The sequence below is a fragment of the Arachis ipaensis genome, chromosome B2 (genome assembly GCF_059453495.1).
Source record: "Arachis ipaensis isolate K30076 ecotype BB chromosome B2, ASM5945349v1, whole genome shotgun sequence".
Classification (NCBI taxonomy): domain Eukaryota; kingdom Viridiplantae; phylum Streptophyta; class Magnoliopsida; order Fabales; family Fabaceae; genus Arachis; species Arachis ipaensis.
The window spans coordinates 95,923,207-95,941,028 of NC_142437.1; the positions used below are offsets into that span (position 1 = coordinate 95,923,207).

The following is a 17,822-nucleotide window of genomic DNA, read 5'->3' on the forward strand; positions in this document are numbered from 1 at the left end:
TTTTAGGATCAAATTGAAGAGGTTCTTTATCCTTATTGTTTTGCATAAACACACACACAAAAAACAAGGGAAATTGGGATTCTATACGTCAAAGTGAAGAGAATCTCCATTGAGGTAACTAGCAAAAATTAAATGACAAGAAAAGAAATGGTCTGATCTTGGTAATCAATTGATTGGTTTGTTGTTAATCTCTATTAATCCCTAGCAATAGCGCCAAAAACTCGATGCAGATTTTACAAAACCACAAACGATCGACAAGTGTACCGAGTCGTACCAAGTAATATCACGGGAGTGAGTTATTGTTTCCACAAGGATTAATGGATTAAGCAAACAATGATCAATTGATTAATCTAATTAGACAATCAAAATCAAGGGTTTCAAAAGCAATTACATAAAAATAGTGAATTCAATAAAAGCAAGTCATAAGTAATTGAGAAGGAAATATGATTCAAAAGAGTTAAGGTTTCAGAGATGTTAAGACTTCTGGAAAAACGTTTTTCATTTTTCATCTTGATCAAGCAATGATGTATCTATGGCAAATCCTTAGTAATCAAACTCTGATTTCTAGGTAATTCAATTTCTCTAATCCTAATAAATTATCAATCCCTTGATTAATTGATTGACATAAGAGGTTAAGTGCTTTCACTTATTCAAAAATCATACCATTCTCAATAACCAAACTTGGTTGATTCGATGTCACTTATCAAATCCAAGGCCAAAATCTAAGAACCATGAGAAGAAGTTTTCAAGTTGAATTCAATTAAATAACTTTTTTAAGATATTAAAAGAATTCAAGTCATATTAGAATTGCTTTCTAACACATTCAAATCTTTTGGATGAAGAACGAAAACTTTTTCTTAAGAAAACATCAATGCATTAATCAAGATAGAAAAGTTATAATATTAATCTATAGGAATCAACAAAACTCCAAACCATAACCAATAAAATTAGTAACTAGTGCTCCAAAAGAAAACCTAAAAAAGTTGGGTCATGCGTACGCATGAGAGATGCATACGCATAATTGGGCAAAATTTCTCATTAGTGCGTATGCATAGGGATGCGTACGCATGATCTATAAAACTTTTAAGCCATGTGCGTACGCATGGAGATGTGTACACATGATTCAGCAAACTTTTAAGCCTTGTGCATATGTATGGGAGATGCGTGCGCACGACTGCCCCTTCGAATGCGTGCCAAAATGATATGCCCCTTCATCTTGGTGTGTTGCACGCCATGTAGAGACGGACTCAAGGGGGGCAAGTAGTGGCCTCAACCCCCCCCCCAATAAATTTTAAACTCGTACTATTATAATAGATGCATTATATATAGTAAAATTTAATAGCATAGTAATAGTAAAAAGAGTTGAAATTCTTTATCTATTAGGGTTCAAATTTTTCTACATGTATTTATATTATTTGTATTTTTTATTTGATTTAGAGTTATTTTTATATTTCTTTTTTTAAAATTAATTTGAACATCTATAATCATATAAAAATATTTTAATATTATTTATAATAATATTATTCTTTTTCTAATTTTATTTAATTATTTTTTAATTATTTTTCTATTAATTTTTACCTCTATTATTATATAAAAATACTTTAATATATTTTAAATTTACGTAACAAAATTGTCAATGCAATTAATTTATATTATTTTATGTCATATATTTTTTAATGATATAAAACATAAAAATATAATTTACTGTCACGTAAATACTTAATAAAATAAATTAATTAACAAAATATTTAAAAATAGATAATTTTATATTTTATTAGATATAAAATCATAAAAAAATTATAAAAACTGAGATAATTTTTTTATTTAACAAATATTTATTAATTTTTTAATTAAAAAACTAATTATAATTATATCTATTATTAAATATATGACATTATATTTGATTATGCAAGATTTTAATTTTTGGCACCTCCACTCTTAGATTTCTGGATCCGTCCCAGATGCCATGGTTCTTGGCCTCTTGGAGCACGCTTTTTGGGCATGTGACACGCCCTAACTTTGGCGTGTTGCATGCCTACTTTTATGCGCATACACCATAAATTATTATATATCGTTGGAATATTCTAGATGTTAGCTTTCTAACGCCACTAAAAGCACTTTATCTGGACCTCTATAGCTCAAGTTATGCTCGTTGGAGTAGGAAGAAGTTAGGGTTGCACACCCACTTTGTGCACAAAATTACCCCCTGGACTTTTGGCCTAGTGTGCCACGCCCTCATGTTGGCGTGTGGCATGCCAATGCTCTGTTTTGGCTGCCTGGGCGTGTGGCACGCCCTCCTTTTTGGCATGTTGCATGCCCTCTCCTATGCGTTCTTGTATGGGCGTGTTGCACGCCCTCCTTTCTGGCGTGTTGCATGCTAGTTTTCTGTCTCTTGAAGGATGCTTTTTTGGTTGCTTTTTTTGCTTATGCTTTGCGTTTTTTTTTTTTTTGCTATCGTTCTCCTATAATTAATAAGAAATCAAAGCACTCAAAGTACTAATAGAATAACCTTAAAACAAGCAAAAAGTCATCAATTTTCTTTAAGAAACACCAAAAAAAGTACTTAAGATGTTCATGCATCAGCGGTTCTAGCCTCTTGAGTCTTTCTCTCCAACAAATCCAAGGCTCAATCAATTCTTCACTAATCCAAGCTTCAATAAACTATATTCATCAATCTAATTTCATTCAAATTACACAAGGTTCATACTAGAGTTTCACACCAATTAGGAGAAAGTAGAGGGAAAGAGTTTTCTTATCTTATTCCACATAAACATGGGTTAAAATTTCTACTAGAATTTGAGCTTGAGCTTTTCCTAAAGCATCAAAACCACAATTTTTAATACGTCACACCTCCAAAATTCGAAAATAGTAAGAAATAGAGAAAAGTTTTCGCGATTACTCATTGCAAAAGAGGTATAAAAACGTATAGAAAAAGATGAGAGGAATGTGTAACCGCAAACAGATCGTCAATCTGATCCCCAGTTAGTGAGAAAAGTGGATTTCAAGGTATTGATGATTAATACTTTAGAATTTTTCTTCTCTTCCTCTCCTCACTCTCGAGCACTCTCTCTCTCTCATTTTGCTAAATGTATATGAAAAGAGGGTGGAGTCACGTTTTTTGACTTTATAAATGAGGAATGTTTTCGTTTTTTTTTTTTTTTTTGTCTATTGATCTTATCTATGACCAAAATTATAAGGATATATATTTTGGTTTGTATTCTAAATATTTTTCTGGTCAATTTTACATTTTTATTTCTCCCATACGCAATACCAAATAGACTTAAGCGTGTATAGTTAACTATAATGCTGAAATGCATTTTTTTTTAAATAATTATATTTTTGTAATTCAAATAATTTTCTGAACTCAAATTTTATCTATAAATTTTTTAATTATAAAATTTAAATTTTTAATCCAGACTAGATGATTATATATAAATAACTAGTGAATTTTTCGGATCTTACAAATGTGATGAGATGAAAGTTAATGGTGCTAATTCTTAAATTTTTTGCACTTTAAAAACTTTGACCCAAGTATTTTTTTATGAAAAATTTTCTTTTTCTGTCTTTTAAGAAAAATGGTATTGTATTTTCTCTTAGAGTGTGAGAAAGAGAAAAAAAAAAAAAAAAAACTAAAGAGAAGGAAAGAGAATAAAAATACGATTAATAAATTTTCTTTTGTGATAAGATAAGAATTTTTATGAATAAAAATTAGAGAGAAAAAATTTTGTACAAATTATAAAACAACTCTTTCATCTAAGATTTTTTTTTTAACCCTTAAAATTTACTAACTCCGTAATTGGCTAAGGAACTTAAATTGGATAAATAAATACCTAATTGTTCTGGAAAGATATTTTTTTCACAATTTTTTTTACCTTGCTCTCTTTTAGGTGCATACTCTAGACTATGGATCTCAATTGTATTTGAAGTATGATCCTCATTCAAATTGGTTACATTATTGTCACTTTTAGACCCAATGAATTATTTCTCAGAAATAAATAATCCAAACAAACTATCTGCAATAGATTAATTAAAAGACGTAAAAAATCAAAAAAAAAATAATAATAATTCAAACTTTATCAAGTATTAGCTGTTGGACTAAATAAATTTCTTTGCTGATCATAACATTTAACGTGACATTTACAACAACAAAAAAGTACAAATCATATAATTAAATTATATATTAGTTCTCTTCTATTATTTCTTTATCTGCATTAGGTGTAAATCAATTGTTGTTTTGACAAGATTCTTCAAGGAATCTGAGTTGAATAGTATAGGCCTCCTTTAATTCTGCTAATACTTGTCCAATGCATGGTCTCTGTGAAGCATCCCTCTCCACTGATTTTACAGCAATCAAAGATGCTTTTTTCATGCTTAAAGGATCAAAAGTTCCTCTTATGTCTTCATCCACAATCTCATATGCACCTGCCTGTAAGTAAGGCTTGGCCTGCAATTGGTAGTTATGACAAAGGGAACAAAAAATGTGAAATTATCTTAGTATTTTACATTATCGTTACATAGACAAAACTTTTAACTTCAATTTGTAAGAATAGGAAAGAACCTATGAAGTACAGACACTTCGTTGAATTGTCGTGTCCGCGTATCAGATACGTTTCGCACACGACACTCATCGACACTCGTCCGATACGCGTGTCTGTTGTGTCTAACCGTGTCTTAATAAAAAATAAAAAATTCTTTTCCGAACACACTTGGACACACGTAAATACCATCATATGTCAACGTGCCCGGTCTTATTCTTAACATATATTTTTAAAATAAATTTAGATATAATATGTTGGGAGTAAGAAGTATGACCACAATCCAATCAATTATGTGTCAAATAATTTGTTATTGTTATTATATTAAAATGTTAATATAATAAGGTCCTTGATTAAATTTAGAGATTTATCATTGTAATAGTGATCATAATATTGAGAGATAAATATTTTATAATTTAATCTAAATTGTTCTTAGTCATAGGATTATTAAAAAGGACATTAATAATCCGGAAAGATCAATATATATATAATGGTCTTCATTGGATGAAAATTAATAGATCTCATTTATTAAATTATATATATAGATGATGCATATAGAGATATGGCCATTGAACTGACTCACTTTGAGAATTTCTAATGGTTATAATTACCGTACATTTGTCAATAGAATATTCTCAAGATGAACATAGTAATAGAGTTTCCTTTGACCTGCGACTGTCATAGTAATTAACAATGTATTTATTATACTTTGATTCCGGACACCTAATACCCTAGGGTGCTAGTTGAATGGATATTGGGTATGATTTAAATACTTGTAGAATTAATGATTAGTCAATAAGAAATCCGTCAACTCTTGGTAAAGAGTTTGAGCTCTATGATTATAATGACTGAGATGAATAAAACCTTGGCCAAGGGGATTGAATGAATGAAGAAATGAGTTTTTTAGGTCATTCACAGTTCATTATAATAATGGTAACTAGTTAGAGTTTGACAATTAAACCATACTCTAAGGGTTAACTAAAAGCTAAAAAGATGGAAGGAATTATACTTTGTTCTTCTAAGGTTCTTAGTAAAAATATATTACTTCATACTATCGGCTCGCTGAGGAGTGTTGCTAGACGCCAACCTTGATTAGTAAATTTAGTATGACTAATTTACTACCCGCTTAGTATTGAACCTATGGGTCACACACTAACGAGTGTTCTAATCTTTGCTATAGAATTATTTAATTATTATTTTGATTTGATCAAATAAATAATTATATTAATTCAGATGGAATATTATTATATTTTTTGCTACCACCAAGAATATAATAATAGTATGATAATTGAGAATATTAAATGAGATTTGAGAATAATTAGTTATTCTATTTCTAAAATTGAATTCTAAATTTGGATGAGATCCTAACTGATTCTGTTTCAAATTGAGTTATGATATGATTCATAAATTTGAAAGATTTAGATTTAGAATTTTAAGATATGATTTAAAATTTGAATTGAGATTCAAATTTAAAATCAGTAACAAATTTCATACTATATATATGTATGTCAAGAGTAGAGGAAAGTGACAGATGAGAATAAAACACAAGGGTTTTATTCTTTTACTTCTACACACATAAACGTATGTGAGCCTGATTCTTGGAGAAGAATTTTATGGCGTGCAAAGAGTTGCAAGAGGTTTCTCAATTTAGATCAGATCCATTAGTCAAGGAGTTGACAGCAAAGATTGGTCTCGGTGTGGATACGTATAGCGCCTTCATACCATCGAAGGAGAAAAAGATTTTTACTAGCGTACTCAGGTATTTAGATCTGATCTATATATTGTATATTATTGGAATAAAGTTTAAACACAAAAATAGATCTTTAAGGATTGATTTCTTTTCTTCCGCTGCGTGTTATGAACACATGGCAATCCTTCATAGTATATATTATTATTTATCAAAATAAAATAATATTTTAAATGTTTGATATAATTAAAATAAGATATTAAAAATAATTAAAAAATTAATTTATATTTTAATATCAATAAAATATCAAAATATCATTATAATTTATCTAAAAAATATTTTATATTTTATATGTATGCGTGTCCCCGCATCTTATAAGATTTTAAAATTTGTGTGTCGGCGTGTTCCGTATCGTGTTATGTTGTGTTCCATGTTCGTGTTAATGTTCGTGCATCATAGGAAAGAATACAACATGAATAGTTTCATAGTTATATTGCTTAGAATTGTTCTCATGCTACAAGATTAAATTGTTATTTGTTTTACATTAGAGGTGTTCAAATCTAAACCGATGTAAATTAAATTGCTCATTTAATTCAATTCAAATCGAAAACCGATTAAAATCCATTAATTTGGATTTGATTAGATTATATTTTTTACAAACTGCATGAATCGGATCGGATCGAATTTCTGATCTACCTCTCAAAACCAATGCAATCCAATCCAAACTGTACAATGTGTTATAATATTATTTTCTTATTATTATATTTATAAATTTACTTATAATATATTTAATTTGTTATATTTTTTATATTATCCATGTATTATTATTATTTAATAAATATTTTATGTTTAAAATGAGATTTATTTATTTATTTTAACTAACCTAGCTATAATTTTATTTCTATTGTTATGTTATTATTGATTTTTTAAGATATTGTTGAGACTTGTTATGTCATTGTTAGTTATTTAAAATTTGATGTTAATACTTGTTATACATATTTAATTTTTTAATTTAAAAAACCATAAACCCAATCTAATTCAAACCACTTGAAATTGGATCGGATTTTTTTAAAAACTCATCCAATCCAAAACCACACCACAAATAAAATTAGAGTTTGCATTAGATGAGTTTTTAGCTTAAAACCGATATAAATCCTACCGCGAATGTCCCTATTTTACATTTAACTAATTCTATCTAGCTCGGTTGAAATTACCTTTAGAGGACTTGTGGTTAAAAGAATTGTTTTACATTCTTCAAAATTTTTACACCAAAATCTTTACATAAGAATGATTTTACAATGTAAGATTTTCAGAAATTTAAAAACTTTTAACGAACCATAACCTTCTTAGTAAAAACTAAAAAGATAGTATGTCAATGAGCTCCATTAATTTAAAAATGGTTACAATATATTTTTTGTCCTTATCGCTTATAATTTTTTCGAAAATACCTAGCATTTTAATTTCATTCAATTTTGTTACTAATGTTTTCGATTTATGTTAAAATTATCTCATAACGTCAACTCCATCTAAAATGTTAAAGGACAAAATTTTCAAAATCACAAATATTAAAAAGAAAAATACTTTACCTATTTGAAAAGTTTAACAATAAATAAGCTGCTATAGAAACAATAAAAGGAAGTAAGGAAAATAGGTTACCCATAAGACCAAATTGAATGAGTCAGGGGTCCCTGAGTGACTCAATGGCTCTCTTCCACAAATAAGTTCTAAAAGAACCACTCCAAAACTGTATACATCACTTTTCTCAGTCAACTGCTGAGTGGAATAGTACCTGCCTCATGAAATTAATTTACATAAACAAACAATGAAATAAAGTATTCTCAACATTTACCAAACTCTTCAATTTTATTCCAAAAGTTTAAATTCTTTCAACCTCTGTTGGCTATAGGGATAGCTATGACAATATTTGTAAATCATAGGCAAAAAATTGAGATAATTTATGAATGTTGAGGTAAAATTGAAAATCTGAGAAATATTAAAAGTAAATAATAATAATAATAATAATAATAATAATAATAATAATAATAATAATAATAAAAGAAAGAAAGCAATATGAAGTTATTAATTTTAGTAAAAACATACTCTGGATCAAGATAACCAGCAGTTCCTTTAACAAGAGTGGTGACATGAGTTGCATCAGCATGGATGACTTGCTTAGAAAGGCCTAAGTCACAGACCTTGGCATTCATGTCCATGTCCAAGAGGATGTTGCTGCACTTTATGTCACGGTGAATGATTCGCGGTTCGCTTCCGTTGTGCAAATAATCCAATCCTTAACATTAATTCAAAAATTAGCTTGAATATGCTCATTTTGTAGCTACAACAGATTGAAATACAAATAAGTTTTAACTTATATATAATTTGTTGTTGAAAATTTTGATGTCATTTAACATTTGATTCATATACTTTACTTGGTGGGCTAAAATTTCTAAGAGTAATATTTTAAATCAATCCCTAAAGAATTTTTAGTAAGACAATTTAATTTTCAACAAGTTATATATATAGTAAATCAGTCTTTAATTTTTTATTTTATTAGTCATATCAATCTTTAGTCAAATTTTAATAAAAAATTAGACAAAATAATTTTATCATTATTTAATAAAAAGCACAACAATTCTTGAAAAATTTTTAAAATTCTCAAATAAATTTTTCTATACAGAAAAAATTAATACTCAATTTGGCCTCTAAACTTGTACGTTAGTCTCAATTTACTCTATGAAATTTTCAATTGCTTCTATTTAATTCTCAAACTTTACAAACTTAATTCACATTAGTCCTTGAAATAATTTCTGGCATAGAAACATTAATAGAGTGCTGACATGGACAATCAGAGGATATCCTAAAACGTGTAAAATGACGCCGTTTTAATTTTGGCGCTCAAATAGTCAAAAAATGAGCCATATCACTTACTTTAGGAGAAAAACTTTAATAAACACCACTTACCATGCTGTTTTTGGGTTATTTGAGTGCTAAACCAAAAATAACATCGTTTTAAAGAGTCCAATATAGCATCCAACTGCCTATTAACGTTGTTTCAGGGACTAACATAAATTGCGTTCGCAAAGTTTAGAGACTAAAAAAAGTGATTGAAACTTCAATGACTAAATTGAGACTCGCGTAAGTTAAGAGACCAAATTCAATATTATCTCTTTAAGGACTGATTTGTCTAACGAAATAAAAATTTAGAGACAGATTTACTGAATAAAATTTATTAAGGAGTAAAGTATCCAAACTAAATATTTCTTAAGAAATTACTCAATTTCTAATTGTTACTGTTTTCAAAACTTATTCCGATCCAACGTTGTACCTTTTGCTGCATCAACAGCAATTTTCAACCTCCGAACCCAGCTTAGAGAAGTTTTTTTACTCTTTGTACCTAATGGGAAAAAAAAAAAGATAGAAAAGAAAATTTATCATGATGATTGAATTGTTGGAATTATGAAGCTGTATTGAAGAATTTAGTACCATATAGGTGATCAACAAGGGATCCACCAGGTAAGTACTCATAAACTAATATTTGATGCTTTGATTCATTGCAAAATCCTTCCAAGGACACAAGATTCTGATGCCGTATGCTTGACAAAATATTAACCTGAGCTCAACACAATATATATTAAATGTCAAGAATTATAGGCAGTTAGGCACTAGAAAAGAAAAATGGTTAGAGAAGTGAACCATATAATAGAAAATTATTTATCGCTTTATATAAAGTTTAAATTGAATTAAAACAAAATATTTAAATAACAGTATTTATAATATATAGTCTAACAAATACTAATATAATATTTTATAAGATCCAAAATTGTTAATTAAATTCAGTAATTTAACCTCATTGACAAAAGAATCAGCCCCCAGTTGGGATTTGTCAGAGCGAACTTTGACGGCTACTAATTTTCCATCTGGAAGCTTTCCAAGGTAAACAGGTCCAAAACTTCCCCTTCCTATAATTTCTTTGAAATTTCTTGTTGCTAATTTAATCTCTTTGTAGGAAAACACTCTTGCTGCACCCCAGTTCCTCATATCCCTATCAGACCCTAAAATACATAAAACTTTATCAATTTAAATATTTCACATTATGCTGCACCCCTACAAATACGAATATCTAATATAAATACAATCCAAAATACAAATATAACAAAATATATTAATCAAAAAGTATATTTATATATTTATTGGTGATTTCTTAATAATGATTTTGAATATATCATTGTTCTAATATTTATATCGAAATGTGTATAAAGATATGACTGTGTAAAATATTGTATACTACCAATCAGGGACAGATTTATGTGGAATAGTATAGAGGGCAAGTACCCCACTGGATTTTAAAAAATTCTTTAGTACTCGAATATACAACAATATTATTTATTTGCCTTCACTATGCTATTAAATTTGTCCCATTACATTAAATTATTTTATTGTGATGTTATATACATTTTGTTTTTACTATCGAAATTTTTTAAATTCATCACTGCTACCAATGCATTAAAACTAGACTGTAAATATATTTGCATGAAGTAAAAGAATGCATACTTGATGTGTGTGAGGCTACTTCATGTTGCATTTTAGTCTTATATAAGAAAAGTGAAATGCTTAGTAATAGAAAGGCTAGTGTAACTCCTCCAACTACTGCTCCTAGAATGATTGCTAGGTGATGTTTATGCACATTGTGCTGATTTTCAGGAACTGTAGTGACTTGAGGTGTCTCATTTGTAGAATTGGATGAAGCATCATCACATGTGGTTGTGGAAAATGTTAGGCACAAGTTCCCTGATGCTCTGCAGAAACAAACATTTTGTGTTTTAAGGAGAAAACTGCATTAAGATTAATAAATTATGTACCTGATCTCTAAAGTAGGCTTGTTCAATGTCTGTGGTAATGGACCTTCTAGTCTATTATTTTCTAAATTCCTGCAGAAACAGAGAAAAGAAAGAAAAGGCCAAAAGGGGGAAAAATTAAACAATGAATAATAAACCTAAATCTTATTCCTAATTAAAATTTTGGGGGAACAAAATAGTCCTTCAAGATTTAAAAGTGACAATTGTGCTTCTCGCCAAACAAATTTTATTTTCTTACCATTCACTTAATAATAAGTTGTCCTTAAAAAGAACCGAGATATTAATAAAGAAATAATTCACTACTATTTTTTTGAATAATAAAAGATGAATTAGTTATTTTAAATATTAAGGAAAATTTTGTAGTCCTTATATTTTGTTGGAGATTGGTAGATTCTCTAACATAAATGAAGAGAATTGAAACAAAGGATTCATATTTTAGTTTTTGATAATTGCTCACTTACAATAAGTGGAGATCCTCCAACTCTCCCAAGCTTTCAGGCACTGTTCCTTTTAGACTATTGTTCTGCAAGTCTCTTTAACATAATGAAAAGAAATAATGTAAACAAAGGCCAAGAATTGTGGCAACATTATAATTCTGTTTCACAAACAATTTTCATTTTAATGCATTCTAAAGTGCAAACTCATAAATCAATGCAACTAAATTCACATATCAATGGTTAATCAAGTTCAATCAATTTTCGTTTCAATTAAAATAATTTCTAACTTTTAGGGAATCGGGAATGTAACTTACAGTACTCTAAGGTTAATCAAGTTCTCCAGCTCTGCACCAAAGGATATTAGTTGATTGAAACTCAAGTTACTGAAAATTTTTAGCTGTAATTAGTTTACCAATTTTTTTTTTTTAATATAATCGAATATCAAGTTCCTGATTTTAAGGCATTACAGTATCTGAAGACGTTGCAAGCTACCCAAATTTTGTATTTCACCAGAAAGAGATGAGTTGTGCAAATCCCTGATGAACAGTGAAAACCAGTTATGATTATGAGAAATTGAGTGTGAGAAAAACATAAATATAGTCTACAGTTTTAGTTGAAAGAAGATTACAATGTTTTAAGGTCTAACAAGTCACCAAATGTAGGACCAATTGATCTCAAATTTATGTTTGAAAGATCCCTGATAAAATAAAGTCACAATTAGATCACCAATGAAATAAATAAAAGTAAATACTCTTTGGTCACTGAAATATTAATGAATTACAATTTTGATCATAATTTTCACACAGTGAAACTTCACACAGATATATTCAATCCAAATTAATCTATATGTGGAAAGACCATATAGAAATTAACTATGCTACTTATACACTAAAATCAAAATTATTAGAAATTTTATTAGAACTCAAACTATAAATCGCAAATTTTACCGAATCTTGATCCTTTATAAATAAAAAGAAGAAAAAAAAGCATGGTTTGAATTTACAGACAATGATGTAACGAGGTTTCCTTGGCAATCAACGTTTTCCCAAGGAGAGGGAGAGCATGGATCATCTTGCCATCCAAGATCCAATCCAGTGGACTGCTGAATAACCTGCATTGCTGAAACTGGAATACAAATTTATCCCAGAAATGAAAGGTAATTTGCAATTTACCCCTTAACTTTGGTTTATGCACAGTTTACCCTCTAAATTTTTCAAAACGTGCAATTTAACTTCGTAATCCCAACATTACAAAATGGTGAAAAAAAATTACTAAACGCTCTTCCAAAATTTTTCTCTCACGAGGTGTTTTATTAATAAATTTAATGAGTTTAATTTGTTACATGGTAAAACATTTTACATAATCAATGGTGACATTCATTTTTTTAAATAACCATTTATGTGATAAATATAAAAAATAATTATTTTTGTCAAAATATATAATTGAATATATATGTAAAAGAATAATTTGGGACGAAAATTTACTCTAACCCCCCTGAGGGCGGGAGCTCCTTTTTTCTCCTATTTAGGGTCCATTTGAAAAGTTTTAAAAGTAATTTTTTTGAGCTTTTGACTTATGAAAAATAGTAGTATTAATGTTTGGTGTAATTTTCAAAACTACTATTAGGAGCTTATAGAGAAGTTAAAAAAAATGGCCTCTCATAATATTACTATTTTTTATCACATTTCTATAAAATAAATACTTTTAGAATTAAAAATCAAAATACAAAATAATTTATTTATAAGTTATTTTTAATATAACAATTTATTGTTTAAGCTATTTTTTTAAAAACAGCTTAATTAAGTTCTTTATCCAAACTGGACCTTAATAACAACAAAAATCAAATTGAACGTTTTAAGAGTTTAGAGGGTAAATTACACAGTAGCCAAAGTTCCCGAGGCTAAATTGCAATTTTCCCGGAAAATGAACGTTAACATCAAACTATACTTAATGGGAAATATATATATATTCAAATAGGTCCAAAAATTTTGGCATAAGACGTGTTTGTTCTAAAAAAAAATTTATTATGTTAAAGACCTTAAACTTTATAAAAGTAAGACATATAGATTCTTATTTTAGTTAGATTCATTATTTTTTACTTTGATAAATAGATATTTAAAAGTATAATAGAAAGAGCTATGTGTTATTTTTAATTTTTTATAAAGTTTAAGAATCTAAACGTAATAAAAAATTTTTGGAAACAAAGACTTAAAATATAAAATTTTTTAGGGAGCTATTTGTATATATACTGAAAAAAGATATATGAAAATGAATTGGGTGCTAAACCTGTGGTTGAGGAGGCTTCAGATGGAATATGAACGATCTTGTAAACTTCAAATGCATTGATGAGAGGGTAAAAGCTGTTGTTCTTGAGTGTAATACTCAATCTTGTGATCCGCTTTCGCGTAAAATACAAAGCACTGATCTCTGATCTCATGATTGTATAGTTTGGTTTTACAAGATCTCCATTTATCAATACATCAAATGATGGAAACACAGGAAGAATTCCAGCAAAGTAAAGGATGATGTAGTAGTCTCCCAATTCTTCGTCCAGAGGCAGGTTATACGTCAGCGTGTTCCTTCGCGCCAAAACTCGGCCGGTTTGAAGAACAGTTACTGGTGGTTGTTCCATAACATTACTTGCATTGAATCCAAGTTGAATGCTGAATCCAGTTGTAGCATGAAAGGGTGTGAATCTTGTATCAGAATCCCATATTCTGTCAAATGGATCCAAAGGATACCTGTATTTTAAAATGCTAAAAACTCTTCATATCTTCATTAACCAACAAAACTGTTAATTATTTTGTTAGAAAAAAATATAGTAGTTAATTAGAATATATTCTCTCTCTCAATTCTCCCATTTGTATGACTTATGTTATGGGTATATATGGGTCTGATAAAATCGGGTTTGTCTTAATTTAGACTCGATGTTAAATATACATCGAGTCTATTTTTTAGATCATAATCGGATGAAAATTGGGCCCGTAAAACTTTAACAATAATTTAAAAGTTGATATCCATATTTGAACTTGAATTTATCCATAAATTTTAATTTGATGCTTTTTTTTATCTATTTTCTAATTCAACAAGTGTGATTAAAAATAAAATAATAAACTCATAATTAATATAACATAATATTAGAATTAGTTTAAAACATATATACCTTTTTTAGTTTTCTTAAGGTGCACCTGGACTGGGTTCGTCTTAATCTAAACCCACCCTAAATAATGATCGATCTATTTTTGAGATTTTTACCCGATTCTAGACTCAGTAAAATCACACTAAATTAGTCCCTAAAATATTCAGATTCCGGCCGAATCTTTGAACTAAGTCGGCCATGTACATCCCTATTTGACTAATCACATCCTAGTTTTACACCATTAATATATTCTAATTAAATCAATAAAATATCAAAGATAATATTTAGACGGTATTGATTGTCCGTCTAAAATTTTCTTACCATTAGTACATAAAAATTAAATTATTAATTTAAGATATTGATTTAGTTTGATATAAGTTGTTACTAAGATAAGATTCAATTTGACTCCTGACTTTTAAGTATGCTCAATTTTTTCTTGAATTTTATAACTACAAAATCACGTTGGTCTTTTTCAATTTGATCCATTATATTTTTGACATAAGGTATAACTTGTTTTAATGTTATAGAACTTGAACCTTATCTTTTATGTTGTAGTACCAAATACTTATGAGCATGGATCTTAACAGATATCAAAGAAGAAGAATGTTATGATCCTTACCGGATAGAATCGCCGGTGTAGCCGCAATCGATCCGGTAGCTCTTCCTTAGCAACTTATTTGGAAAGTCAGCCATAGCATTCATGTAGGCGGCTCGTGGAAGCGGCCGGATTTCAAGCGAAGAAATTACCGGCGAACCACCATCTGAAACCGCAATCAAACAGAGTGGCAGAGTGTCCTTATTAACCATCCATAAGAACTCTTCAGTCCATGGATCATGCTCAGAAAGATTAACAGTGGCAGCAATTGAAGTCCCAAGAGAAACAGAGAATGTAGGAGGCACTGCAAGTCCATCATAATTCTTGTACACGAAATTTGCTCTAACAAGAACCAAATTAGTTGCATTGTTCATTGGTATTCTGTAACATTTTCGCCGTCTTGAATTCGAGAAGAATCGCGCCGAGACATTCGTTGAGACTGAACCATCAGTGTAAGTAATGGTTGTAGTCTTGCCTGTGGTTATGTAATTTGTGTCTGGAACCCATGAAATGTTATTTGAATCAATGAAACTTTTTCTTCCACCACAAGAAAGACTCAAGAAACCTGTCCCCAGGAAATTCTATTAGAAAACTTTTATGATGGTAGCATCACATAATGTTAGACTCTTTGGAATTCAAATAATGAAAAATTTTAAACTCAATCTAAATTATATAATTTCTGATTTTAATTAATCACAAAATGGAATGAAAATTGTGTTTTTTTTAAGCACCAGCATGACTTACAAATTAAAAATTGTAACAACTCATGCATGTTCCAGTTTAAATAATGCAGCAATTTTTTTTAAGAGAAACCATATTAAATCAGATTCAAGACCTCTATTTTGTGAACTGAATGATCTCAAAATCTTAAGTATTTTAACTAAGAAAAAATGGCTAAAGAAATAGCTAGATAAATGTGCAGTTGTTTAATCAATCTTACAAAAATAAAAATAAAAGAAATGTCATTATTCTATGGATATAAGTATAGACATACACATACCATCTTGTTCACAGAAAGTGACAAACCAGAAGCTATGAAAAAGAAAGAAGCAAGCCCATGCATCCCTCAGTTCCATGAATACTGACTCCAACTCTCAATTTTCTCAACCATAGAATAGAAGAGCATAAATTAAAGGAAATGCTTTAAAAAAAATAGTGTCACATTTCATAATTATGATCATTTGTAGTTGTATAAAGAAGAATGATGAAAGTGTATTGAAGACATAGGTAAAGGCTTGAAGGAAGGGAAAAGTTTCACAAAAAGTGGCAATTTAGAAAATGAGGTGCAAGTTTGGTAGGTAGAAGAAATTATTAATGATGATTGTAAAACTATGTTGAAGCATAATAATTAAAGGAGAAAATTTGAGTGATGTATGCAGGGATGTTATGATTAAAGATTTGCTGAGTCATTGAAATTTGGCAACTGGTTAGTGGATTGCCGGTTATTGTATACTTTTATTTTTTTCTCAATGTTTAACACTATGCTATGCTAATTTCTGATTTAATTTTGAGTAACTAAATTGATGTATTAAATCTTGAGAAGTTATTTTGAATATTAATCAATTTTAAAATTTTTGTTTTTGGATAAACATGTTCAAAAAATAAAAGAGTATTTTAAAGTCTATTATTACCTGATAACTATTGTGATAAGAAGTTGAGTTGGATGTCCATTAATATATGGCGGCTCAGTTTCTCAAGGAAGGAAATTTTTGTTCTTCAATAAATGAAGTGTGGAAAAATAATGTTCCATATGTGTATAAATAGAGGCTTAAGCCTCTTATGGCATACATCAATAACAACTACAATTTTCTCTCTCTTTTATATTATCCTCTCTCTCTTCATATAATATTAGTAAATATATTAATCATCCTTATTATATTGAGATAGTAATCATTGTGAATATTATTATTAAAGCTATCTAATTATATTATATTATTTTATAATTACATCTTCCTTATTTATTTAGTTGTTTTACAACACGTTATCAGCACGAAGCTCTAACGAAGTTTTAGGAAGACTTCAGATAATAAATTTTTATTATGTCGAAACTCTTTCATCTTGAATTTAATGCTCTTAATATATTTAGAAATAATTATTTATCATGGATACTAGATGCTAAAATCCATCTTTGATTCAATGGATCTTGAAGATATCATTAATGCTGAAAATAATACATCCTAGAAGGATAAAGCCAAATCCATGATTTTCCTTCGTCATCATCTTGAAGTATGATTGAAAAATGAATATCCCACACTAAAAGATTCTGCAGATCTGTGGAAAGACCTTGAAGAAAGGTACAATCATGTGATACTTCCTCAAACTCGATATATTAGGGAAAATTTTTTCGACCTTCCATGCCTCGAATGTGCTCCTGCAGCAGTAGTATCGAGAAAAAGAATTTAAAATTTTTTTTTAGCTCTTGCTTTCTTGTTGCTGAACGCAACAATGAGGTGCTCTTAAGAAATCATGAAACGCGCCCAGCTGGCGCCGCCCATTTTCTGAAGCAAATGCGGCAAATTATAACCCAGAAGAGGTAAATGGCAAGATTTTGATAACAAGAAAAATTATGGAAG

General features: G+C 29.0%; 1 protein-coding gene across 1 annotated transcript; it reads right to left on the reverse strand.

Moving 5' to 3' along the window:
- Nucleotides 1–4,062: 4,062 nt before the first annotated feature.
- Nucleotides 4,063–16,572, reverse strand: LOC107625523 (Leucine-rich repeat protein kinase family protein). The gene is made up of 16 exons (XM_016328170.3): nucleotides 16,250–16,572; nucleotides 15,274–15,814; nucleotides 13,802–14,256; nucleotides 12,523–12,640; nucleotides 12,144–12,212; nucleotides 11,983–12,051; nucleotides 11,830–11,898; nucleotides 11,540–11,611; nucleotides 11,082–11,150; nucleotides 10,774–11,018; nucleotides 10,069–10,274; nucleotides 9,706–9,832; nucleotides 9,548–9,616; nucleotides 8,323–8,512; nucleotides 7,879–8,011; nucleotides 4,063–4,444 (listed from the first exon to the last, which is right to left on the reverse strand). Exons 1-16 carry the CDS (start codon nucleotides 16,323–16,325, stop codon nucleotides 4,223–4,225), a joined length of 2,730 nt encoding a protein of 909 aa, XP_016183656.1. The 5' UTR covers nucleotides 16,326–16,572; the 3' UTR covers nucleotides 4,063–4,222.
- Between the last annotated feature and the right edge of the window lie 1,250 nt (nucleotides 16,573–17,822).

Bases quoted from the DNA above. Each gene is read 5' to 3' on its own strand.
- LOC107625523 (XM_016328170.3), bottom strand. From the start codon at position 16,325: ATGGAACTGAGGGATGCATGGGCTTGCTTCTTTCTTTTTCATAGCTTC. The intron at 9,617-9,705 runs GTACTAAATTCT...TTTTCCCATTAG, and splicing joins CCTTGTTGATCACCTATATG to GTACAAAGAGTAAAAAAACT. The intron at 8,012-8,322 runs GTATGTTTTTAC...TTCATGAGGCAG, and splicing joins GCTGGTTATCTTGATCCAGA to GTACTATTCCACTCAGCAGT.